The 26,220-nt window shown below is 49.6% G+C and overlaps 6 protein-coding genes across 6 annotated transcripts; 2 read left to right on the top strand and 4 right to left on the bottom strand.

The window, feature by feature from the left end:
- Positions 1–3,997: 3,997 nt before the first annotated feature.
- On the top strand, positions 3,998–4,648 carry EPUS_04507 (uncharacterized protein; the record flags this gene model as incomplete). Its single annotated transcript, XM_007807282.1, has 1 exon — positions 3,998–4,648. One exon carries the CDS (start codon positions 3,998–4,000, stop codon positions 4,646–4,648), a length of 651 nt encoding a protein of 216 aa, XP_007805473.1.
- A 1,213-nt stretch (positions 4,649–5,861) lies between these two features.
- EPUS_04506 (uncharacterized protein) lies at positions 5,862–7,615 on the bottom strand (the record flags this gene model as incomplete). Its single annotated transcript, XM_007807281.1, has 3 exons — positions 5,862–6,817; positions 6,871–6,996; positions 7,051–7,615. The coding sequence occupies 3 exons, from the start codon at positions 7,613–7,615 to the stop codon at positions 5,862–5,864; spliced, it is 1,647 nt and encodes a 548-aa protein (XP_007805472.1).
- Positions 7,616–9,837: 2,222 nt separating this feature from the next.
- EPUS_04505 (uncharacterized protein) lies at positions 9,838–13,351 on the bottom strand (the record flags this gene model as incomplete). The annotated part of the gene is made up of 3 exons (XM_007807280.1): positions 9,838–12,231; positions 12,282–12,940; positions 13,069–13,351. 3 exons carry the CDS (start codon positions 13,349–13,351, stop codon positions 9,838–9,840), a joined length of 3,336 nt encoding a protein of 1,111 aa, XP_007805471.1.
- A 6,881-nt stretch (positions 13,352–20,232) lies between these two features.
- EPUS_04504 (uncharacterized protein) lies at positions 20,233–20,801 on the bottom strand (the record flags this gene model as incomplete). The annotated part of the gene is made up of 3 exons (XM_007807279.1): positions 20,233–20,306; positions 20,401–20,429; positions 20,479–20,801. 3 exons carry the CDS (start codon positions 20,799–20,801, stop codon positions 20,233–20,235), a joined length of 426 nt encoding a protein of 141 aa, XP_007805470.1.
- A 1,765-nt stretch (positions 20,802–22,566) lies between these two features.
- EPUS_04503 (uncharacterized protein) lies at positions 22,567–24,552 on the bottom strand (the record flags this gene model as incomplete). Its single annotated transcript, XM_007807278.1, has 3 exons — positions 22,567–22,627; positions 22,676–24,252; positions 24,298–24,552. 3 exons carry the CDS (start codon positions 24,550–24,552, stop codon positions 22,567–22,569), a joined length of 1,893 nt encoding a protein of 630 aa, XP_007805469.1.
- Positions 24,553–25,107: 555 nt separating this feature from the next.
- On the top strand, positions 25,108–25,840 carry EPUS_04502 (D-tyrosyl-tRNA(Tyr) deacylase; the record flags this gene model as incomplete). The annotated part of the gene is made up of 4 exons (XM_007807277.1): positions 25,108–25,296; positions 25,343–25,388; positions 25,439–25,665; positions 25,715–25,840. The coding sequence occupies 4 exons, from the start codon at positions 25,108–25,110 to the stop codon at positions 25,838–25,840; spliced, it is 588 nt and encodes a 195-aa protein (XP_007805468.1).
- Between the last annotated feature and the right edge of the window lie 380 nt (positions 25,841–26,220).

Genomic DNA, 26,220 nt, shown 5'->3' with positions numbered 1-26,220 from the left:
CTCGTTGAAAATCCTAAACATCACGGGAATGAGTCCCCTCACAGAACTGCATATCCGATGGCACATTTCCATTATTTCGAGTCAGCAACACTGGTGTGCACCTCTACTCAAGATCTAAGCCAAAATCCTCAATCACAAGCTATTTTTGATACATACACTACACGCTCATACCACAATACCTACACCCGAATTCTGACTTCTCCAAACTCCATTTCCAGTTTTGAGACCTGAGCACACGTGACTAACCTGAGCCATGAACAATCAGCCCTGAGCTGTGGCTGTGCAAGTCTGTTCTGAGGGGAGCAGCTGTGGGCATCAACAGAGTCCCTACCCTGAGCTTCCGATGAGGGCCAGGTCTTGGGGCCTACTCTCCTAACTCGGAAAGCCTGAGGCCCATGCAAAGAATCCATGTCACCTCTTGGTATGTCATGAAAAAGACGAGCAACATAGTATTCGGCTAGTAGAAAGTACCAGCTGATCTGTCAGGGGGAATCATGCCAAGAGCAACATGAATTCTTTACAGGGGCCTCGGCCCTGTTTCGTGTCCTTCAACAGGTTGTTAGAGTCCAGATCTCAGCCCTTCGGCCCGGTGCTAGGTGCCAAAATTATTGATCGTCCTCCCTCATCTCCACCCCTCCCCGTTATCTTCAAACATTCTCAACTTCATCAAATTCAACTCCAAATTTGTTACGAATGGGCTCGGTCAAATCAAACATATAGACGAACCTACAGATCCATCAATTTTTTAATTAATTTATCTTATCATCACGATAATGATATAAAAAATTTAATACTTTACAAATAACGTATCTCATTTACTGTTACGAATCCTCCCGCGACCTACGCCAAGGACCATATTCCCTGTGGCACTGACCATGGCTCACAGAGCTCATCTCGGACCCAGCTCCCCGCCGCTATTCTAGCCATCACTGACGACAGGTACCCACAGTTGTCTGTACCTGGCCTCAGCGAGATAAGGGGCACGGACATGTATATAGAGCGTTGTGTTCCCACTTTCGTTTCCTTTTCTTCACGCTTCGTCTTGTATATTAGGCCCAACCATAGCTCTCCTGACATTTACAACATTACTAATTATGAAATAGAAAGTAAGAAAAGGTATTTCATCTTCTATTTATGAGTAACTACAACAGTTATACAGTTAGTATAGTCACGTACTAACTAGTGCCAGTAGCTAGACAATCAAGCACTATCACATGTACTACCACACTCTTACCCGAATATTACATCCGATGCTGTAGTACTACGGTACCGGACAGAAGCAATGTTAGCTCGGCGCTTATCAGGCTCAGCATGCCTGCCAAGCGAGAAAACAACGACAACGAGCAAAAGACGAGATAATAGTTGTGAGTGAAGTGTGTGGCTGACGGGGGTATCCCGTCTCCCAATCTGTCCCTGTTGTTCAGCAATTATCCACGTTTAATCCCCAGGTAATGCTGCCGCGATGATCTGGCGTGGGCGATACAAGAGATTCGTGCGTGTCGTCTCTCTTGATTTCTTCCTGCTGATTCTTCAATTGCAGAGTCAGGAAAATCACCGGGGAGGCGAGTCCTGTTTCTATGCTTGATGGGGACCTTAAGCGTCTGGGACGGTGGTAGGACCGGCGTCGGCTCCTAGTCCAAAATGGGCAACGTCCTGATACGGATAGGCCCTTCCTGGGGGGCTTCTTGCTAGGGTTCTCCTAAGTGGTATTTCGTTGCCATACTAATCACTGCTTTGCTGTTTCATGCTCGCAATGGCAAGAGCTGTGGATGTATCGCGTTCTGAGGGCGGTCCTTAGGGCGATGGGTGTCGATGCTGGCGCCGTCGAGATTGAGATTGGTATGAGTTGTGGAGGATGTACTGCCGTACAAGGCATAATGAATGTAGGCGTGCCCCTGGTAAAATTGTTATTGACGACCCTCATACAGATACCTTGCCACCCTTGTACGAATGACGTACCCCCCCAGGGGATCATTCAGGGCGCTCAACGCGTTGAGCTTCTTCTACTGATTCTATCTCATTCTACAACTGCTCCAATCAATGCCAGCAAGGTGTCAGGCAGCGGTCGATGTTAGTGGAATGCACGCTCGATACTGGGTAGGATGGGTTAGTCCCAATCAAGCGATTTTGTGGCGTTCTATCCTGGCGTTACAAGCTGTTACTAGAGCACGTTGACATTTATTATGCCTCCTACCGTAGTAGTCTTCTACCACGTTCGTAAAGCTTTAGAAGGCTGGCGTGGCGATGCCTAGATGGCGTGGGGTGTCGTTGATCGGCGCAGGGTTGGCACTTGTCGCGCCGCGGCGATCGCAGGGCTGCAGGGATCGGCTTTTCGTCATACAATTGGTTCTACTCGTCGCAGACTGGGCCAAGTGGACGTCGAGAAAACAAAGCTACCAGAACATCAGGCTTAACATGCCTGACAAGTGAGAGAATAACAAGCAGAAGACGAGATCATAGATGTGAGTGAAGTGTGTTGTTATTTTAATGCTCAGCAGGCACCCAAAAGGCTTTCTACTACTCTACTACGGTTAGGAGGCATAAGTATTATTAGCGTGAGCTAGTTATAGATGGCTTTCGGTACAGGGGTCGGGCGTCCTCCGGAGCTATTGTAAGTCTTGACCCCTCACTAATCCTGATAATTGGCTCCATGCTGAGAACTATGCAGACCAACGTCGTTTCAGTAACGTGCGAATTCGTTAAGGCTGTGTTAAATACCAAATTTCTAGCTTGAAGCTAATAATACTTACTACGGTATGCCTCCTGCTGCAGTAGACTATCTTGGCATGCTAGCCCTGCCATGCAGGTGCCTGACAGCGCTAGTAATATTGCTTCAAGACAAACTTCAAACGAAACAGTTAACTTTATAAAGCTAGATTGTATTGCTATGGCCGATATCTGTGGACGAATGCCAAGAAAGCTTCTCGAGATCAAAGTGGCGCTGTATCATAAGTAGCTGCTACTAAAACCGTGCTAACATTACCTCTGCCTGAAACAGTAGTAGTCGACTACAGAGTTTCTGCACTGCCTTGCCCCCTTGTGAATTGACAAGCATATGGCGCGATTGAATCTGGGCTATTTTCGTGTGATGTCATCCCGTCAACGCAGCTACCACTCGGTTCTTTGCAGTTCCTGCATCATCGATGGCTTTATTGGTTCCCTCAAATACGACACATTTATAATTGCTGCTTGCCGTTTGCTGCATCTTTGTTATTGGACGAGTGAAATCGAGGTGACAGGTATGTTGGATTAAGGCTCTGATCTGTTGTGCACTCTCGCTCCTGTCACCTGACAACCGGGCCGCGAGAATCAAGGCGTTTGCAAGATCCTTCAGGACTAAGGGTACCTTAGACGAGGATATCTTGGACAAGGGTTTCTCGGACGAAGACTGACTCTATTCACAACAAGGTGCCGACGTCGGAGCATAGGGAACATACTCGTAGTCCGAAAAAGAGCAATGGCGTTCAATATGTGCGACGCCGAGAGAAACACCATGAGCTGCCCCCAAGGATTGCTTGCAGCGATCGGCGAAGTGGACATGGCAGATTGTTTCATCTCACAGCTATGGCGTCTGTCGTCTGTAGCACCAATGCCATCATTCAGTGGTATCTTCGTCCATTCTGGGTAAGCACAAGTCACTTGACTGAATCTTGGGTTACAGGGTGGTAGGAACAGGCTTCTTGCCTCCGTTGCGGTGTTTTTTCATCAGAGGAGTAGCTCGATGATCTGATGACGTACATCGCGATTCATGGGCAATACCATATGTGATGGACGATGAGGAGGAGGCGAACTAACTTGGAACTGAATGGGTCGTCTTCCTATATATTGTACTTTTCTTTCCCTTCCAAGCTGATTCTTCATCTTCTCCAGTGCAAAAGCCTCCGACTTCTATCGCCCCTACGTCCTCGTAATGCAATTCTCCAACGTTCTTTGACTCGAATCGTTTCATAACTTGCCCATCCACTTCCTACCTACAACTTCAAGACATCTTCAAGCCATGAAGCTCATTCATATTCTCTCCCTAGCGCTGGCAGCTGCCACCGTCAGCGCCGTCCCTGTCACCCAAGCTGGGCACGATCCTGTCAAGCGGGCTCTTACCGCCGTCACTGTGGAGAGGAATATCGGCAATGTCGTTCCAAGAGACGTTGTCACCGCCGCGCTCGAAAAACGCCAGGTGCACGAGTCGGGCACTATCGCCACGCGTGAAATCACCGTCCCCGCCCTTATTGATATGGTCAGAAAGGCTAAAGCAGGTGGACCTGGACAACAGGCGGCACTGCTCGCGGCGATCGAGTCTTTAGACCTCCAGACGTTGATCGATTTGGCCCTCGCTGCTGCTGACGGTGTGGTTGGAGCAACTGAGGCACTGCTCGTGGTCCTCAAGATCCTCGAGGCTGTGAAGCCAACCATCATCGCTGATTTGATCGCAGCTGTTGCGGCTACTGTGGCTGGAGCACTGGAGGCGGTGCTCGCCTTGCTCGCGGCTCTGAACCTCACCGCGGTTATCGGTTTGGTCACAGGTGTTGTGAATGGTGTAGCTGGAACACAGGAGGCGTTGCTGGGGGCAATTACTGGTGCTTTGAATGTGTTACTCCCGGGTTTGCTGGGGGGGCTTCTTGGGGGCTCTGGTGGGATTCTTCCTGTTTGAACGATATTCGTGCATGGCGTCCATTATCAAGGGACGGCATTGTCTTGGTCTGTTTGGGGACGCCCTAATTCAACCATGGAGTGTGGAGGCATGTATTGAGGGCGCCATACTTTTGCTCGGTCTGAGGTTGAGGCCCGAGATTCATGTACAGGATCTGGGAGAGCATTCGGGAAACAGTTATTGTCTGACTGATTTAATGAAATTGTTGATTACCAGTACTTAGACTCCACTCACGATGAATGCGGACCTAGGAAAGACACCTCTCTGTCAGTGCAATCAACCTCAGCTTGATCCATCTGGTGATTCCCTGGTGAACACTGGCGACGTCAGTAGCTAAACCCATTACCCCACCAAAAAAATTATGTCCTGCAGTGCTCAGTTTTCCCACGTGCAACTTGAAGCACAAGCCATTGCATTTCTGTTTCCTCTCCAACCCTTCTCGGGGTTTCCTTTCTTGGCGGACGCCGTCCAGAGCTTCCTCCGAACACCAGATCAGAAAAGAGAGTTTTGACGCCAATAGACCAACTACTACTAGCTAACCGGACCATAAAGTCATCCAGTTGGTCAATGGATTCTAGGACCTACAGAGTCGTAAATTCTGCATGGCATTAAGACTGTGCGTAACTGCGATTCTTGCGAATCGTACTGCACGGGTTTAAGGATTCAGGGATCCTGTGGACTTCAGTTCTCTTGCCCTTGCACTCCCCTGGGATCCTAACAAAATCTAAATCTATAAGAAGCAATTATAATACAGTCGTGTCTTGACTAGATGTGTTGTCTTCATCTATGCTGAAATTACAGTGTAGTGTAGACCCTTTGTGCATGAATTTGCTGTCTTCATTTACGCTAAAATTGCAGTGCAACACGAACTTCTCAAAAAACACGAACTTTTCAAAGAGCAATACGAACTTTTCAAAGAGCACTAGTAGTCTAAGAGCCGCAGATAGCCGTCGCCCAATGAGTGGGTGGAGTCCTTTAGACCCCACTTACAGGGGGTTGCACCCCTATCATCATGCAACTTCTACATTGATGCTGATAACTCTATGAATACTTGATCAATTAGGATGAAATTTGAATTATAAATACTTAGAGTTATCAATAAGAGCCGATTTCCAGCGATACACTTGGTTCAAAATCATAAATATTGGGTACTAATACTCTGCTTGGATTATGTCTGCGAATGCCCCTCCGAAATCACTATCAAAGGTAGCACCTATGAGCCACTCTCTAATCCCAGTGCGTACAAATTATCCCATTCCGCACAAACGGGGTCCAGGTCTCGGACATTTCTTGTCGTCACAGCCTCGTCCTCGCTCGCTCCCAGCACTCCGACCGTAGGGTAAGGGCCCCAGCCGGGGCCATTTTGTGGGTCCTTCACAAAGTCCGCCCACTGCTTCTGCATCCACCGGCTCAACCTAGCTTGCGTTGGCGTGGAGTCCTCAGCCGGGTAAGTGCCGAACACGAGTGAGATCTCAGAGGAATGGTAGACGCCCAGGCCCGGGTATTCTGGATGCTGGGTGTTAGGGAATGTGGCGTTGAACAGGTACTGCCATGCGGGAACGTCAAGAGCGGTCAAGGTGAGATTGGCAAAGAGTCCAGCGGGACAGCGGGCAGAGGAGTCGGTGATGATCTGGGCGATGATCTGGTTTCCTGTCGTCCGACCCACCGTGGCAGGCGAGTCAGGCGCGTAGAGCTCGGCGATCTGTTCGACTATTGCAGTAGGCAGTGAGACGCTTGCAAGGAACTCGGTAACATTTTCACCTGCACCGTAGGCGAAGCTGCTGCCCTCGTCGAAATTGGAACCAGCAAGGATTGGCACCCTGGAGACACTGCCTGCTGCGTATGCTGCGGCCGGGAATTCAAGAGTTGTGACATTGTCAGCAACTGGACTTTGGAAAGAGAGGCCAGTAGTCTGCAGAATTTCTTTAAGCGTCTCGGCGCTGACAGCACGTGCGCAGGCCAGAATACCTGCGTCGGAGGTGTCGGTGCAGTTGAGGAGTTGGATGAGGGCCTCCCAGGACGTTTGGTCATCGTTGGGCGGAGGCGGTGGGAATTGGATTAGTGACTGTCCTGCCTGGAGGATAGCGCCTCGAAATGGTGGATTGACCGGCATCGTGTTGATGAGAGCGCTCACGGATACCGCACCGGCAGACTCTCCGGCGATTGTGACTATAAGCAGCGATAAGGTGCTTGAATTTTGAAAAGAGGGGATTTATGCTCACCTTTTCCTGGGCCACCACCGAAGCTGCGGATATTTCGCTGGACCCAGTCAAGAGCCAGTCTCTGGTCTAATTGGCCAAGATTTTGTGCATCGAGTGGGAGCTGAGGTGATCTAGGAAAGCCAAACACTGCGTTCGAAAGAGGTCAGTATTGTTCGAGATAAAATTGGTGTCGCAACCCACGATTTGTTCGATAGTTTGCTGTCACAACAATGATATCCTGATTTGCAGCAAAGCTAGTGCCGTCATAGAGTGGAAGCGAGCTGGCACCAAACCTGTACCCACCACCGTAGATCCAAAACAAGACAGGTTTATCCTTGCCACCAGAGCTAGGTGCATACACGTTAAGATAGAGGCAGTCCTCACTCTCCCCTGGAGGAGGGGGGGTGTTGAACAGCGCCTGCTGGAAATCGCTGCCGGTGGTTCTGTTGCCAAAATCTTGAATACATGCTGGGGGCTGGGCGACGGCGTTATATGTCCCATCCCAAACATGCGGCTTTTCAGGAGGCGCAAAGCGGAGATCGCCTGTAGGTGGTTGAGCGAATGGAATGCCCAAGAACTGGTTCACAGACGACCCCGAGCCGGGGATATGAGTGACTTTGCCAGTGACTACACCGGAGTCGATAGTAGCTGTAGGATTAGAACAGCCATTGCAGGACTTGGGATCTTCACGGGGCAGACAGGTGGCAGCAGGTACGAGGAATGCAAGCGCGAAATACGGCGCAAGGACCTTGGGGAGAGACCGCATGTTGAACTGATAATGATTCTATAGTCACGGAAACACGTACTCACAGTGCCCTCTCCAGAGTCTTTCATCTTATACTTGTACTTATTAATGAGTTCACCTTGGCAATGGCAATAACACGCATGTCAAATGACGTTGACGGAGTGCACACAACAGAGGATTGCGGAGTGAGTAACATGACACAGAGCAAGTCGCGGCATGAGGCCTCTTTTGTCATGGTTGGGTTCTATATTTGGATGGAAGTGATCCTGTATCAAAGCCAAGGGTAGGTTGATGGTTGTTCACGGTAAAAATCATAGCTGTACCGCCTGGGCAGGGGAATGTTTTTACATCTTGGCTGAGGCTGAATTTGAGCTGACTAACGGGAACGCCCGTATGAAAGCTATGTTTGCCTCGGTCCCCGGATGGGCTTAGTGTACCTGGGCTGCGCCACACTGGTGCTATGTGACACTTCATTCTCAGGCACTGACATTGCTTCGGGTTTTATTGCTCGCAGCCGGCGCAATGGTCCGAACTATCTAGACCGATTGAACGCTGTGATTTGTCCTCTGTAGGGTGACCCTTACACTGTCGAGCAAAGCGAAGCGATATGCCACCCCGCGTGGCGTAGTTCATCTGGATCCAAATTACCATCTAGCTGTAATTCCTGAAGGATTGTTGGAGGATCCGTCCATGGGACACGAGTACGATATTTTCCTACGCAAAGCGCAGCAGACTCGGCTGATTGCTTGCTTGCATTGAATTTCGACTTTACCAGACATTGCCACCACATTCGTGAATGCATCACCACCACCGCTACCCTTCGTTGCCATGCCGGTACGATATCGAAGCTACCTAGACGGCATCGACGTTCATTCGGGCTGGTGGTGATTGAATGTGGACTCCGGTTCAAGCGCCAACACACTACCAAACAGGCAATAGTCGTTCTGGTCGATGATTTGGGCACAAGAAGACCGCAGAGTGGGACAGAGTGGAGATCAAGGTGCAGCAGGCAGATCCAACTAAATATTCTGGTCAGGTCTGGCTAGCACTTGCTGAATGTTGGGGTGATCGTTTTCAAGCGGACTCAAGTTCCGTTCTGGTAGTCATTGCGGCCCACAGATGGACGCATTACTCGGGTTCTTGCCTAGACCGTGATGACGATATTTGCTGGAAAATCGCTACTTGTCAAAGCCAGTCGGCATATCCTTTGCGCAGAAGCTCAAGCGACGAGCGCTGTATATGATTGGAATAAGAATATTTAGTGCAATCTGGGCCCTCGACTTGGCAGTTAACTCAAGCATAGTTTGGTTCGTACTGTATCTGGCAGCTGACTATACTCTCCGGATATTGATTGGTAAAACATGCGCTGGCCATGAAGGTTGATTTCGAGTCTGTATGAGTGAGCCGAGACTGAGCGGCAATAGGCCAGAAGGTGAGCAAAAGGCTGAGCCGAGGGAGCAGGAACGGTGCGGCCTGAGCAGAGGCTGAGCGAAAGTTGGGCTGGCCAGCTAGGGTAGGGCATGCACAGCGTCCGCCAAGGTCATGTCAAAAGTCACATGACGCTAAGCTTATAAGAATATCTCTCTGGCCACGCTATGGCATCATACTGCTTCTGTCCCGTCTATTTGCAACAATTTGGATCATTTCCATCACTTCTTTCTCTAAACAGCACCCGCAATGTTCAATTGATAGAATTAATTATGCTCTGAGACACAAAATGTCAAATCAATTTTTGGTGCACATTGAAGGGAGGGAGTAGTTGCACAAGTTAGTTGGGTACTAGTATGTTTAGTGTGCCAATCAGAATGCCATATTATAAAAGTCGACAAAACTTGAATCTTTGTAGACGTAGAAATTTGAAAAGAACTTTGCCGAGAGCGACATTAATTTTTGTAGATGGGGCATCGGGGCCCCGGTCAACTTTTCGAGATGGAACTATATCCTGAAACGGGTTGTCCAGGAGGAAGCGTGCGCGTATGACGCCTCCTCGGGGTACAATCACGTATTGGTTGCGGGATTGGCTGACAGTTATGGTCCAGCTGGCCTTGCTTGAAAGCTTTGTCTGGTCTCTAATTGATTACTACATGAACCTCGAGTCCGGTTAGTCCAAGAAAGTGTATTTCAAGTACATGTAGTTGATCATCTACGCATCGGAAGAGAATGTGTGTGTTCTGGCAAGATTCGAATGAGTACATCAAGCCACCCGAGATTCAAGGACCGTCCATTAGCAGCACGCTGAGTCTCTACCAAGCCATCTTGGCCAGTACACCATTTGGCCATCTCTTTATCGCTGCTTTTCTGCCTTCTTCCAGACACAAAATACCAAAACCCAGTGCCATTGGGATGAACCAATGCTCAACCGGAACTGGCCCACTTCCTGCGACCTCATGTATCTCATTAATGTAGACAAAGATTACGGCGATGACGATCGCAAGTATAATCGCAGGAAATAAGAGGTAATTTTGTGTATTCTTGTTGCCAATTGGTGGATGTTGGAAGATAGAGAGTCGGCGAGTGCGGACACACATGAGGTTGAACCACTGAAGAACAACGAGGGTGATGAAATAGATCCCGGAGCCGATCGCGAGTTGGTTCGTCACGTAGTCCTCGTCATCTTCGTGGCCAGGTGGTGTTTCGTAGTCGCCGAAGCTAAACCATAGTGATCGAAATGTGAGACCTTTCTTCTCAAGATACCAGAAAGCAAGTGAAAAGCTGATCAGTGTCTCCATTGTTCCAGTGTAGAGATAGCTGTGGAATAGTAATTTCCAGTCGACCAAATGGTCCTTTTTGATGTCACGGGGTGGTCGAGTCAACACATCTGCTTCCGGCTTCTCGTAGGCTAAAGCCACTGCGGCAGCACAATCGGTAAAGCAGCAGATGACAATCATCAAAAAGGAGCTTAAAATCTGGGGGATCCCAAAGATGACTGAGGTCATCACTGGCCAGAACTCGGAGTAACTTCCAGCCGGAAGGAGATAGGCGACAGTCTTTTTGAGGTTTATAAAAACCGAGCGTCCATAGGCAACCGCCGGGATAATAGAAGAAAAGGAGGCCAGGAGCACCATGTCGGACGCTTCAAGAGCAATATCTGATCCAGAGCCAGGAGCTATGCCAATATCAGCCTCTTTCAGGGACGGCGCGTCGTTGACACCATCACCGGTCATGCCAACCACATAACCGGCGGCACGGAAGCGCTGCACAATCAGAAGCTTCTGATCCGGAGTAGTCCTAGCGAAAACGACTGCGGGATATTGAACTATTAATGACCATTGGTGCATCGTCAAGGCAGGTAGCTCAGTACCCGACAGGACTACTGCCTGTCCGATCTGCGGTAGCAGAGATCGCTCCTTGGGCGTGCTGCCGTCAGCCGTGGGTGGATATCGAGGTAGATCGGCGACGGAATGCACTTCATTGTCAGCACAGGTGATAATGCCGCAGGACCGTGCGATTGTCTGTGCGGTGAGCTTGAAATCACCAGTAACCATCATTGTTCGGACGCCGGCAGTACGCAGAGTGTGAATCACACTAGGGATTTCGTCCCGGGGAGGATCTGTCATGGCAACCAGTCCAATCAGGGTAAGTCCGGACTTTGCGTGTCCCTGTACATCCGATTCGAAGTTGCCGTCCTCTGGTGCAGCCGAGATCTTACTGGAGGGAAGAAGCTTTCGTCCAAGTAACAGAACTCGCTTGCCCTCACGCGACCACTGATCTTTGATGTTGTTGACAGTGGTGCGGATGCTATCATCTAAATCATGGACTTCAGCGTCGTCACCAACGTATTGGTCACAACGAGGGATCAGAACATCTGGTGCGCCTTTAACCATCATGAGCATGTCGGTATCGGCGTTGAATCCGTTCGCCTCGCCTCTGCTGATGGTTGTTGAGACAGCTTGCGGATCAGCGGCTGACAGAACCCGTAAGGCAAATTTGGATTTGGAGTTGAAAGGGAGATCAAATCGCTTCCTCCACAAGCTTTGGGCCTGTGTGACCGGGCCCAACATTTCCGAAAATCGCAACACTGCTTGGTCTGTGGCGTCGCCGATTATCTTTCTGTCCGGTAAAGGGAGGTGGTATGTCTTGGCGTCAAATTCTCCGGCATTGCAAACTGCACCAACAACTTGCATCTGCTTAAGGGCTGTCTGTTGTGCACTCTCAGTAGACGAACCACTGAGCCCCTCTTTCTCTGCTTCAGCGAGAATCAACGTGCGAGAGCCCACCAAGCAGTCTGTCACAACCATTTGGTTCTTAGTTAGTGTGCCAGTCTTGTCTGACAGAAGGACCGACACCGAACCGAGCGTCTCAACGGTCTTGAGAGACTTGCAGAGAATTTGATGCCGCTTCATGATGTCCGCAACAATGGTCAAAGACGCTGTCACAGCGACTGGGAGCCCTTCTGGTACGAAGGCGATCGCTACACTAACGAGGTTAACAATGAGAAGACTCGGGGGCATGTAGCCTTCATGCTCTTTGCGGATGTATCCGGCCCACACACCAATCACGATCAAGCACATTATCAGCATCAAGGTGACAATGACAATAATGAAACGAATGATCTCCTTCTGCAAGTTCGTGCGTTGTGTTGACTCGGCGCTAGTCAGCTTTGCAATGTGGCCGAACACTGTGCTGTCACCTGTAGACTGATTGCCCCTGTGAGCGGGTGTCGTCTGAGGAGAATGATGGAACTTACCACCACAATGCCCATACCAGACCCCGATGTACAATGCGTACCTTGAAGGCCGATACACTTAGTTTCCAGGTAGTTTGGCTCCGTTGACTCTGTAATTGCGCTAACAGGGAGAGATTCACCAGTCAAGATTCCACGGTCGAATTTGGCGTCAGACGTGACCTCAATGAAGCGAACATCCGCCGGCATTTTGTTCCCTGCCTTGAAATATAGGACGTCACCGCAAACGATGTCTGCTGCTGTAATACTCTGCTTTAGACTGTCGCGTAGCACATAACACTCTTCCGGTAGCATGCCTGTGATACTTTTCATCACTCGGGACGACGAGAAGTCCTGCCAGCCATTGAACAAGGCTTGAATGACCCAAACAGCAATGAGCACAATAGCCAGCGCAAGGTTAGCAACCGCGGGCGGGTCACCAAGCGGTCTCCATGCAATGAAGACTAGAATGCCGCCACCAAGAAGAATGGAACCAAAGCCGCCAAACAGATACCAAAAGATGCGCTGAAAAAAGTGCGACCTTGGTGGTGAGTGGACATTGCGACCATACTTAGAGAGCCTTTCTTTGGCCGCCAAAGCACTCAGACCAGTGCCTGGGTCGACACCCTGTCGTTCATAGAGCTCTTCGGCGGAAACGAGGTGCCACTCTTGATTACCAATAACTGCGCCGGGTTAGCTCAGATCAATGAAGTGGTAGGGATGTAACGACTCTCTTCCGCTTCCCTCTTCGTTTCCTTGGCCACAAATGCAGCTCGTTCTTGTGTGTTGCTGATATTAAAGCTGACCGTACGGTAGGCAACAGGCAACGCCGTAGCCGGATCCCTCACACGGTCACCACGCTGGATGCTTTGGACGGAATGAATAGAAAAAGATGAGCTTCGACGTCTCAACACATCGTTGGATAGGGCAGTCGTTCGGTGAGGGCCTTCTTGGGCTTCTAGATCGTCATCATCGAGGTAGCGAATGCGTCTTTCCGCAGCTACTTTGGGCGGCAGATCGTCCTCGTTAGGGTCAGCGATACTAGTAGCTTGAGAGTGCGGTGTTTTAATCGTGGAATCTAGGGGGGATGACATATTGATGGCCGAAATGGCCAAGGAAGGTCAGAGCAAGAGGGAGGGCTAACTAGGCTGAGTGCAAGAGCGGAAGCCACAAGGGTTAGGAATGGAGAAAGGGTTGACTGTTTATACCAACCGCACAGACCATGACCAACTCGTGCCAACCCCCTTTCATCTAGGTAGCACGTTTAAGGATCCATGTCTCCATTGTAGGAATGTTACACGAGCTCCACTAAAGATAGGCAAATGTTTCCTGGGGAGATGTATCCATAAGCGAGAGGGCGTTTTCTCAGACCTGCGAGTCGTTCGATGTGTTTTGCTTGGCAGAATGTTCGACACTGGTACTTAAAACACTAGCCGTAAGACAGCGATTACTATCACAGATGTGCGGGTGTACAACAGTAAACTAACACCTTCCTTTCTTAGGCATGAACAGTCATCTGTCAGCCAGTGGTGCCTGTTGACAAAAGACATGCATGACTGTTTGCACATTCTCCGTGTAGAAGAACTGGGGGTATAAAGACCTTTAGTACCTAGGTAGAAATCAAGAACCAAGTTCCACACCCATAGCTTTCCACCAGGTTATGGGAAACATCTTTTCTTCATTCAATCCCCGACATATTCTTGACATGCTCTTTCTACGTCAATGAACAACGACTCCAGCGGCTTGTGCTGTCACGCTCGTCAGCCAGGAGAACTTTACTCACTGGTATCATGAATTCAGGGTTCTTGCTCAAGCGCAGCGTTTGGACGCTTCTTTTTGGAAAAGAATCTGTTCCAGAGTGCCTGAGGAGCCAAATATGCCGATGTTGCCGGCATTAAGCTCCACTCGTACTCAACCGGAGATCTGTGAGTTGCTCATCACAAGTTAAAAGCTCAAAGCCTACGAACTCGTGCAGAACAAACACGAGAAGGCTGAGGAACGCGCACAACGCGCTATCACACTTTTCGCTGGATGCGTCTACATCAGCAACCTTGGTTCAGTCTGCATTGCTGAATATCCGACACTTGGCTTTGACATTCTTGCGCGGTCTATAGCCATCTATTGCCAATGAATGACGAAGGCGGTAGCTTCAACATGATATATAAAAGTGTTAGGCAGGGGTCGGGCGCGGCTTATAGACGAGCCGCGTGCATTAAGCTACTAGCGCACAATAAAAGAAGATTAGGCTTGTGTAGACCTTCTTGCTTTCTCCATCGTTCGATCTATTAATACAAGAAGAGCATCCTCTTATCATCTCTATGATGTGAAATGAGAAGTCTTGCCGCTTCAAGAGCATTTATGGGCCAACTTCGAAATACTCGACTTTGATAAAATCTAACAAAGCGAGAGAAGTACAGTAGGTGCGTTCACAACGCTTCCAATCCGCATACGCAAGCGGAACGACATAACCGATGCCGCAAGCCGCCGGGTCTTGAGAGACTGGGCGCATCATGTCCGTGACGGCAAGGACAAGAAGTCATACATGTCTTTATCCGACTTAGGAAATCTGAGCGCGTTTGCATGGCCAGGGATGCTTCTTGAGCGGCAGAGAATTGTTACCTACCTCATGGATCTTGGACCGTTGTATGATTGTGAGACTCCCGTTCGTCATGGATTGGTGAATTTGTTCCCCTTGGAATCCAATCGTAACGCTGAAAGACACTAGACGAAACGGAAAGAATGACTACTGAGGATGCTCTAGCGGAGCACTATGACTTCGAAGTATCTCTTGATCTCGATAATGCTTGCAAACCTACAGAAGGGTCAAAGGTAATGAAACTGAAGAAGCCTACTGCTCAAATTCTCCTCGAGGCTGTGCATACTGATCGCAAGATGGGATTGTACTTGCTGGAGATGTATCAGAAAGAGTGGTTGGCCATTGCTGAAAACCCAGAATTGAGCAACTTTCAGTGCCTCAAAGAGTACTACGAATTTCGTAGGTGTAGCTGTGGAAGGAAGTAAGTCTTACCGGGGTACGGCGCGTAAAGGTTTGCCTGTTAAACGGGATCTGCATGGCGTTCTGGCCAATGGTCGAATTCAGAATGGCATACAAACTGCCAGACGATGACAAGGAGCTGGTCAAGAACATTTTTGAAGCGATCGAAGAGGTAATGATGCTCATAAATGATTATTGGTCTTATAACTAGGAGCGTAGCGAGGACCACCTTCACGGAAGCAAACTTGTGAACTCAGTCGAAGTTGTACGAAAACAAAAGACCCTCTCCGTGGAAGAGGCAAAAGAAGTAATGCGTGGAATGATAAAAGCGTGCAAGAAGCGACATGTCCAACAAAAGGCCGGATTTGGCGAAAGACATCCAGATGTCTCATTAGACCTCAGACCATGGATCGAAGTCTCCGGCTCCGTTGTTCCAGGAAGTCACTACTGGGCTTCGAGCTGCCCATGTCACAACGCCTGGCGGGAGATGCGATGCAACCAAGGGTAATTTGAGACTCTCGGTATCACGCAGACCGTAGCCTCGAATGGATCTATGCAGGTGAGTGGCCACATTACATCTCAATCAATGGACAGAAGTCCTGCATCAGCTTATCAGCGTACTGGACTAGGTGCGGAGCATCCCGGAGTTTTCAATGTAGAAGAAGCAGCCGGTACGAAAAACCCGCCGAGCGGAGAAAAGCGTAGATGTGTCATGACTTTAACGAAATATCGAACAAGAATCGGGCCATCCGAGGAACATGGTATAAGCCGAACAAACTGGCGATCGACACTCGTCGATACATGAGATCTCTACCTTACCAAAGGGGTGCGATCGATGCTCGTTAACTGCCTGAACGAATGGCTGCATGTCCCGGAAGAGTCAACGAAGGTTATGAGTGGCATGATTGGTCTGCTTCATGACGCTTCACTTATTCTAGACGACATCGAAGATGGCTCAACGCTTCGACGGGGACATGCAGCTGTCCATGTCATGTTTGGGCACTGACAGACCATTAACAGCGCAAATTACTTGTTTGTGCAGGCGCTTCAGCAAGTCAAAAAGCTCAATCATACCAAAAGCTTTGAGGCGCTCGGTGGGGAGCTGCGGCATCTTTACCTTGGCCAGAGTTGGGATCTTTGCTGGTAATATACCTTGCAGTGCCCAAGCGAAGTCGAGTACCTGAACATGGTGGATAACCAGACAGGAGGTCTGTTCCGGATGCTAGTGCGCCTGATGCAGCTTCAGAGCGACACGGGCACAAAAAGTTCGATTTCGAGATACTGACGTTGCTACTCGGTCCCTTCTTCCAAATCTGAGACGACTATCTCAACCTGTACTCTGTCGAGTATAGCACTCAGAAGGGTTTCTGTGAGGATCTCGACGAATGAAAATTCTCATACCCAATCGTACATAGCGTACTAGGAAATGCGGAGTTAAAAGTATACATTCTGGGACTATTCCGACAACGAGTGGTAGGCTTCGGGCGTGACGCAAACCCACTGCCACTGCAACGTAAGGAGCATATCCTGCGGCTCCTGGAATCTTCGGGGACGTTCAAAGCGGTGCAATCGCTTCTCGGCGACTTCGGGGCTGGGATTGATGGGGGATTGACATGTTGGAGGCTACTACCGGGGGTGCAAAATCCAATGCTTCGACTACTGATGGCCAGACTTAGTACCAAGGAGGATTCCCAGCTGCCATGACTTGTCGAAGATTTCCTCGGCAAGATGACAAACAATCAACGACTGGGAAAAGGAAAGACGCTGAAGCCTGAACTCAGGGATGCGGATTCATAAGATAGTTTACCAATCGGGGAACATTAGTTCAACCTGATCCATTGCATTTGTCACACGATATACTCGTCTATTTTGGACTGCTTTCCTCCTCATTGCGAACACCATCATTTGAATTGAATGAATCTACTCCATGCATAGGAGGAACCCGTTGAAATTTTTGCGTGAACAGTATTAGAATGAAACCTACTGCATTCATATGGGGGAAAAAACATTGGCGAGTCAGGCACAGCCACATCTCTCTGCAATGGAAAGGAGACAAAGTCGATGCGACTGCGGGTTTGAACGTGATCAACTGACATGTGCACCACACACCCTTGATGTGCATCAGAAATTGCTTGGCGGACAGGGATTCAGAGCATATTTCTGTCGAGTGAATGTTGATGGCGCCGTTTGAGGGAAAAAGATAGTAGTTTAGATAAGCATTATGCACACAATCACTGTTTGATTCTGGTCGTTCGACCTATATATCTGTGTGATTTCGGTGAATATTCGCGAAGTAGTGGCAAGATGAAATTAATAGGCTTGAAAAAAATGTTACGCAAGGAGATACCGGCCCTGAACAAATGTGGTGTACATGGGGTTGTGGTGCGCACGTTGGTTGGGTACATTAGCGCTCAATTAAGCGGAGCTGAGCCTCTTCCTCTACCTCTCCCCTGTCAGCCGGACAGCCGACTGCAAGGATCCTCTCTACCATTCTGGCAAGAATGACACGCAACTACAAATCCACCATCATCACCATTACCACTTCAGTACTCCGTACGTGCCTAGCTACTTAGTATCCGCCAAATCGCGGGAGAAGTCTTACTGTACAATCTCCTTCCTGCACACAGACGTGAGGCTGAATAATTACCCTGATTTCATGCCTCAGCCTCCCCCAAGTTCTTTTAAGCCCTCCACTATCGATCGCACATGTCTCACCCACACTGCCCCATCCTCATGCAGCTGGAGAAAGGGGCCCTGATAGCGAGCGCCAGCAACCACGTTTCTACACTTTTCGATAATACATAATATTGAAGGACACCTGAATTCAGCCAGGGCCGGGTACAATGCCTCCTTGGTCCTGATTTAACTCTCTTTCTCTGCGTCTGCCTTGTGGGCTTCCCCCCTTTCTACTTTAAGCTGCCGCAGTCGGGAGGGGAATAGCTGGGAATTTGGAGCCCTCGCCACGGGGAAATCGTCGGTGTACGGATGCATGGATGAGTCGCAAACCCTCCCGACATATCTCTGAGGTCTGCCCTCGAAATCACTGCTCCCCAGCCCCGTAACGCTTTGCGCACCAGCACTCCTTGCAGATACCCCTCACAGCGCACCTGTATCATGGCGGTTTATGATAACGGACTAATCTGGCTCCTCATCAAACCAAGCCCATGCCCGTACCCCTACTCCTAACCCATATTCGTTCATCGCCGACCATCACCACAAGGAAGAGCGCAGAACCATGATCCATGAGCCTCCGCAAGTGGAGTATATATTCACACACTTTTTCCAGAATATTTCTCTGGTGCACGACTTCCTTTCGCAAAGGCAACTGACGGGCTGATCTCGGAGTCGTAACTGCGACGAGATAGATATACATTCGTCATTCTTCTCCTTCTTGCGCTGAAGAGGCTGCAGACCCGACAACTGCTGTTCTCGAGCATTCATACCAGAACGAATGAGGATGAGAATGAGCCCTTTAGGCTTGCACCTAGCCAAAATTAGAATACATGGATGGATGGCAATAGTTTGCCAAAAGAAGGTAAGTACCGAAATTGATCCGATCGATGCGATTATGTATCGGCACTGCTTCAGCTGCGGCGGCGGCGGCGGCGTAAGCCAAGTTCAAGGTCAAGTTCGAGTTCAATGTCGACAGCAGATATACATACCTGCATATACCTACCCAGGTACCCCCTTCATCTCACCCCTCTGATCCAGGCTCCGGGAGACGCAGAGCCGAAAGATTCTACATAGAGCTCAAGATCCAGGGTTCTGCTGATTCCCTCGCGCGACGAGTGACATAGTGCCAGGAGAGAGATGTGGTGTCCGCGTGTATTGCTTGGGGCTTGAGCTTATGCTTGGGCTTGGGGTGTATGAGAGGAAAGGGTGGGGCGAGGAAAGAGTTACGGAGTAGAGCGGGAGACCGTGTTCTGGGTCTAGGTAAGGTACGGGGGAGAAGGTGCTGAATGGACAGCAGCGGTCTGATTAGAGAGAGTAACTAACTACTGGAAACGAGGCGGGTGGTGGGGGATCCCGGGCGAGGCGAAGTGAGGCGACATGGACGTGAAAGAGAAAGGAACGGGAAGTGGAAGAATTGCTTCGTGGTTGACCTATGGACGGGAAAAGTACCCAAAGAAAAGGTTGTAGGCTTTGCATCCCACTTTGATCGACCGTGTGGAAGCAGGGCACGAGCACGTCTGTCACCCTCTTGGATACCAGTACTTCTTTCTGCTCATAAGGATAGTTACTAGTTGGGGTGCGGCGCACTAGTATTGGACACTCCTGGTCTACTTTTGGCAGAGGGATCGGCAGCTAGGGTAGATACACACATACTGATACACACATACTGAGGGCACTTATGTGAAAAAGTCACAATCTAATCAGACAGGGCTGTGGTAGATACTGGAGTACGGGGGCCATATCCTTGAATCCAGTGGTCTAGTCTCAGTCTACGAAGATCACCTTCCTTACAGATGGGCGCAGTGTGCAACTGAAAGGAGATACTAGTAACACGGAAGCATGGATTTGAGATCTGAGCACACGGAGAGATGCAAAGTGGGTGAGGGGAGTTCTGCCTGATTGCATCTAACTCATTGAGATCTGCTCTGCCGAATCGTACCAAAGTTGTCAACGCCAGTTGGTACAGCACCACAGGGTATCTCTTCGCTGCTTTCCATGCTCATACGCATCACACCGAGACACCAGATGAGGTCGGAAATCATCATCCACGAGGACGCCGGAAAACAAACATAACCATCGAGGTAGCACTAGACACTAAGTGCGTAAACCAACAAGGAAAAACCGAAAATGGGAAACAAAGATCCATGAGGAACGTTGACACGACCAAGTCTTCAAGCAATTCTTCGATCCACTCTTCGAGCCACAAGTAGTTCTAGATGCGTGCAATGTCCTCATGTCGTTTGAATCCTCATCGTGCACTCTCCCGTTTGGGAATATTATCGTGATGGTAACCTCGCCGATGCTCGATCAGATGATCGAGCCTCGGAAATCCTCGATCGCCTCTACGCTCGCACCTCGGCCAGGGACAGTCAAGAAGAACACTGCCATGAACCGATTGATAGTGACGGTTCAGATCAGCACGGCGGCTGAAAGATGACCGACGACCTTGTTTGTCGTGGCAGGTAGAGTGCTCACAATAGAAACGCTCGCGCTTGCTCGAACTCCTTGGTGTTGTGTCAGTCGGTTGGTGGTAACTGATCATTGGAGACTTACGATGAGAACGAGGTTGGATCATGACGGGTAGACGCTGTAGGTCTCTGAGGTGCGCTCGACGACGACGAGCCAATGTAGCTGATGTGAGAATTATTGGGGTAACCGTGAATGGCGGCCTGCTGCATTTGTTCGTAGTATGCTGGTGCTCCATTGTAAGGATATCCTGAGTATGACGAGTAATGGGAGTCGGAACTATGTGAGGAGCCGATCGATTCTCCCGAATCTTGCCGGCTCAGCCAAAATGCAGATCCATCATTGTACCGAGGGTCTGTGAAATATTTGTTCGGAATATCGTGGTTCCACCGGTAAATGTTGTTGTCCATGTTGTTTGTAGAGAGGTGGAGAACTTGATACTGAGAGCTTCAAGTGTGATTGAACGGATACAAGACACTAACAAGACAAGGTGTAGGTGATATGCCAGTCAACGAGGATAGCGGTGTTCTGAAAAGGAGGTACATGAGAAATGTGCCAGTAGTTATACACTATCATGCAACTAGGCAGACGTTGATACGATGTCCAGCAAATGGAGCCATCTGGTCCAGAAAGTCCTTCTGACAAGGTACTACTGCCAGAACAGACTCTCAGCAGCATTTCAGATGGTCGGAAACCATGTTGGTCATTTCCGGGTCAAAGTGAAGCTAGCTTTGCAGCTGTTTTCCAGGGACCGAAGGGCATGGACGACAGATCGGAAATTTGTGGAGAGGACCGTGCAGGGTAACCAATACTCAACGCTACACGCTGGAATTGGGACACTGTGGATTTGGCACAGTGACATGCCGGAAGACATGCACGGTATTAGCATGTTCTGTGCAACTGCCACACAACTCGATCACACCATCGAGGTGGTCTACAGGCTAATTTGAGGCTCATAAGCAAACTCGCAGACTGGCGGAAGCTGAATAGGGCAGTTGCAAGCTAGAAGGCTTGCAAGACGTCCCTGAAAAGTACCTTTGGGCTGGAAGCCAGAAGGAAGGTTAAAATTTCTAGTTCAAGAGATGGAGACCTATTGGCTGCCTTGCGAGGCATGTTGGATGTTGGAAGCAGACATAGATATGAGTAGTCATGATGGTGAGGTCTTTTTCCCAAAAGACGCCTTACCGGACCGATCCGTAGAGGCCCAAGGCTCACAGGCAGATGAAACATGAGCTCCGCCGTGGCCGTGTACATGATAAGCATGAACTGCCGAGTGACTTATGAGTCCATAGCCGAATTGACATCTGAAGAAGAAGTAATTTTCTCAGGCTGTCAGTCTGTTCGGTTTGGACGTTGGGAGGATGCGTGGGCTATGGCCAGGTCGCCGGTTACCCCCTCGCTTGCCCTCTTCGATTCGATTGGCCCAAACAACTGTATGCTAGAAAGAGGTTTAGACCAGGCAAGGCAAAGTAGGATTAGGATGTCAGTCAAAATCAAGATTTCCCGCCAAACGGCAGACGCCTAGACGCCGAGGTACTTTTTAAGGGTCCCGGACAGCATCTGTGATAGGTTGAGAAGGTGGTGACAGCATGTTGGAAGTTGTGCTGTGGGAGACAAGAAAGCGAAAGGCTGTAGGCTGTAGGCTGTAGGCTGTAGGCTGTACGAACAATTAGACTACGTTTACCATACCATTTAGAGACTAGCTCAGTTGGCACCAATTAGCAATCAACTTCAGTGCAAGTTCGCAACCGGACCATTATTCCCCGGGCGACCTCCTTACTACGTAGTCGTTAGTCGTTGCCTTTCCGCACCACTCAGCCTCATTTATACAGCGGAACGTAACCAGATATGAACTACTGGGTCCAGAATGAGGCGGACCGCTGTTCTCGACAAGTCATGTACAGGCAGACGGTCTTGGCCCTGTGTCACAGACAGGGTAGCAATCACAGCGCAAAAGAAAGGGGTTCGGCTGATCACAAAGCAGGCAAGGTCCAGAGCATGCTAAGTAACCTCGGTGTCGCTAATGTTGACGCTGTTGCTTCACAGCTCCGCCGCTTGCTGATCCGCCACACAAACATGCAGATGTACAATGATCATGGATCGTAGTGATGACGCCCCAAGCCCAGCACCGGCCAGCAGGACCCGTTCCCCTATGCCATTTGCGCCAGTGCTATGTTACAGATCGTCTTCCAGATACTTGTAGAGAAACTTGAAATCTGCCTTCCTACGATTCATCCTGTACTGATCAGCATTCATGTAAGAACATGCAAGTACTTGGACATACCAGGTGCTCTCATAGTCAAAGAAGCGATACGTTCCCTGTTCGAACTCTTCCGTGATCGTTTTAGGTTCCTCATGCCGTTGAAACCAAGTCTGATATTGCTTATGGAACCTCCAACTCTGGTTCTTCAGCGATTTAGCGGCCAGATATTGCTGGTAGGTCCCTTGCCGATAATAGAAGATGTAAAAGAGAGTGTCGGTATCTATCCGTCCAGTCTCGTACAGAGCAGGATCATCGAAGATGGGTAAGGGTTCCTGGGGATAGTGCGCCGGGGTGTTAAACCGAAATTGTGGCTTGTAGTGCTGGGGCCGCTCGGCATCCGGCGCGTCTGGACATGATTCTCGTGAGGCTGCCAATAGGCGTTGCTGAGATGGATTCGGTTGCAAGGGGATTCGACTTTTCGTTGTTTCAAAAGACTGTATCAAATCCTGCAGGCTGGCCGGGAGATGATAGATGGATTCTTCCGTGTCCTGAGGCTCTTCGAATACTTCACCATTGGTGGTCAGCGCCTCATCGGCAATTACCGGAGTTGGTACGTTCTCGGCCTTTTCCAAAGCTGGAGTAGGAGGGACGCTGCTTGGTATGCTCAATGCACGAGCACTGGCTTGACTCAGTGTTGGTGACTTCGACTGATCATGCGATGATGCGCCATTGGTGCTTGCCGCCTCCTCGGTCGATGCCTTCGTGACTGGTTGCACAGGAGCTGAAGGTACTGGCGGGGGTGAGGCTGTGATGCTTGGTTTCGATGGAGCAGGTAACGGAACGAGAGCAGGGGTAGGGCTGGCCGCGATAGGCGGAGGTGGTAAAGGAGCTATGCCCACACCATTCTTATCGCTCGCTGCTGCTGCAGCGGCAGCAGAAGCATACTTCAGCGCTTCTCCAGGTGGCCGGGTAGGCGCTGGAGCTGGCTTCATGCTTGTGTCTTTGGGTATTGACGGTGGTGGCGGCATTGTATTCAATGAAGCTAGTACTGGTAGTGGAGACTTCATCTGCGTTGACGGTCTTCGAGCAGTGGGTGGTTCTGATTTCACCTTCTTCAGCCCAGGTGGCTCGGAATCTGCTTCGTCCTGTATTGATAAGGCGTCTTGAGATGAAATCTTATCGTTGTCCACACCCATGCCAAATACTGCTTCTTCGCCCTCGAGATTGAGACCTTCGTACAGATCGGGATCTTCTCCTTCGAAATCGGCTTCTCGGCCCTCCTTTAATGCATATTCTATGCCGTCCTTAAGCTCCTCCACCTGGTGATTATCTACATTTCCGTTCTGCAACGATCGTAGCAGAAGCTGTATTTTCCCTTCATGCCACTTGAACCGCTCTAGCACCACATCAATTTCTGATAGCCGGCCAGACTTGGAAGTATCATTCTTCTTCTTCTTGACTGCTGCTTGTAGCGTATCCTGCTCCGCGTCCAACGCTTCGATAAACTGTTCGATCTCGTCTAATTGACTTACTAAGAAGTCGCACAGCTCCTCTCGTCTCTTCTCTTCCGGATCCTGCTTCGCATTCTGAGACAGGCCCTCCTTGGAATAAGCCTTGGTCTTCATCTCCTTTTCTACCGCTTTGAACTGCTCCATACACTAGACATCGTCAGTCATGCTCCACTTCGGGGACGCGCCTCCCACTTTTTCTATCCTCTTCCGCTGCTCCAGCAGTGGCGCCTTATCCTTGACATCGTTGCCAGCGGCCCAGGTTTTGATCTGGTCGCGGAACCTCTGGAGCTTTTTGATTTCTCGTTTCAAGTTGTCTTCTTGTTTGTCTTTCTGCGCTGCGTTCGTAGAGGTCATAATTTTCTCGTTTATGCCGTCGAAAGCTTGTATCCCTTCTTCTACCTTCTTGAAGGTCTTGTCGATTTCCTGCTGGACCTTGCGAGACGTCATGGCTGGGGAGCATCTAAGCGCTGAAAGGGATGTTGAGGATGCGAAAACAGAGGAGTTTGATTTGGCGATATTGTAGGGATGTGTCGGGCGATGTTTGCTGTTTACCAAGGTGTTGTTAGCCTACAGCCTGGCCCCGTCCGCAGAAGGTCTGATGAACCACTGACGCTAGTTGATGCCAAGCCCTGTCCTTGGTGTTTGTGTTCGAGATTTTGGACTCATCCCATGTTGGTGCAATACTTGTTGTGCAGTCTTTGTCTCAGCGGGTTGTTTTCTTCTGTTCGCTTGTTTGAGCACACCTTGTTTGCGTCCAAGTCAGCGGCGCTTACTCTTTGCTAGGTTATATCACGTTCTACACTACTATTTGCAATTCGACGTCTTGATTAGTAGAATGGATAGGAGAGTAATTTGAGCATTTCCATTGTGTTAAAGGAGCGAGCTTTTCAGATTCATTGCTGCCCGAGTTATCTTGATAATCTCGAGATACAAGTTCCGGATCACATCATCTGCCACGATGAAAGGTTGGCACAGCACTATCCTAGATCACCACATGTGCTAATGTTCCAAGCTATCCTTCAGCGGGTTGCCTCTGCATCTGTATCTGTCGACAAGAAGCTTATTTCATCAATTGAGAGGGGCATTCTTGTCTTTGCAGCGATTGGTCCGGATGACACGAAGAAGGATGCAGAATCCATGGCTTCGAAAGTCCTCAAAATGAAAATGTGGCCAGACGAAACAGGTTCTAAAGTTAGTCAAATCTCTGCTAAAATCGAGAAAGAAATGACTTCTTCAGCAATGGAAACGAAGCGTGCAAGACATTGACGGAGAAATACTCTGTGGTAAGTCTGGTTGAGTCACTACGTGGTCGGCCCTGATGACTGTTTGGCAGTATCCCAATTCACACTTCTTGCAAATACGCGCAAGGGCCACAAACCGGACTTTCATGGTGCGGCAAAACCAGAAGAGGCGAGGTTGCTTTACGATCATTTCGTGTCGAAGATACAGAACCTCTACTTGGCCGAGAAAGTCAAAAACGGTGTCTTTCAGGCCATGATGGAAGTTGGTCTTGTCAACGATGGACCCGTAGGTGTAAATTACCGCAGCGAGCATGGCGCTGTAATGACCAGTAGCAACTATGCTATGAATTGGCTAATAATGGGTATAGGTGACTCTGGAAATAGACACAAACCCTCCAAAGAAAGAAAAACAATCAGATGATGCAAATCCCCAGAATGGCAATGCTATCCCAGACAGCACCGCCGGTTGTTTGCCGCAAGAACTTCTAGGTTGACCTTCGGGATGTACCTTGCCTAGCAAAGCTCTTGAGCGGTACAGTAACGACGACCATGCGGGGGGAGCGGGGTGTCAACTTGACAGGCCTCGGTAGCGTAGGAGTCCCTGAACTCCAACCACCAACCAAAAGTCCAGTTTGCCCATGAGCCGTTATCAATGACACAGTTAACGAGCTTCCTCTCTTGGAAGCTATCAGGATAGCCGCAAAGGCCAGGTTTGGCGCTCTGTGTGATGCATGGCCGAGAGAGCGCGTCTGCGGGGCAATGGAAAGCTGCTGCCCCGCTCTGCATTGACATCTTTGAAGAACCTGGATAAGTGCGTCTGGTACTTAAAGAGCTCTCAGCCGCGCAGTTGCCGAGTCAAACCAGTCTACATCTA

Source organism: Endocarpon pusillum (assembly GCF_000464535.1).
Source record: "Endocarpon pusillum Z07020 unplaced genomic scaffold scaffold6833, whole genome shotgun sequence".
Lineage (NCBI taxonomy): Eukaryota > Fungi > Ascomycota > Eurotiomycetes > Verrucariales > Verrucariaceae > Endocarpon > Endocarpon pusillum.
This window is presented reverse-complemented; position numbering and strand designations above follow the sequence as displayed.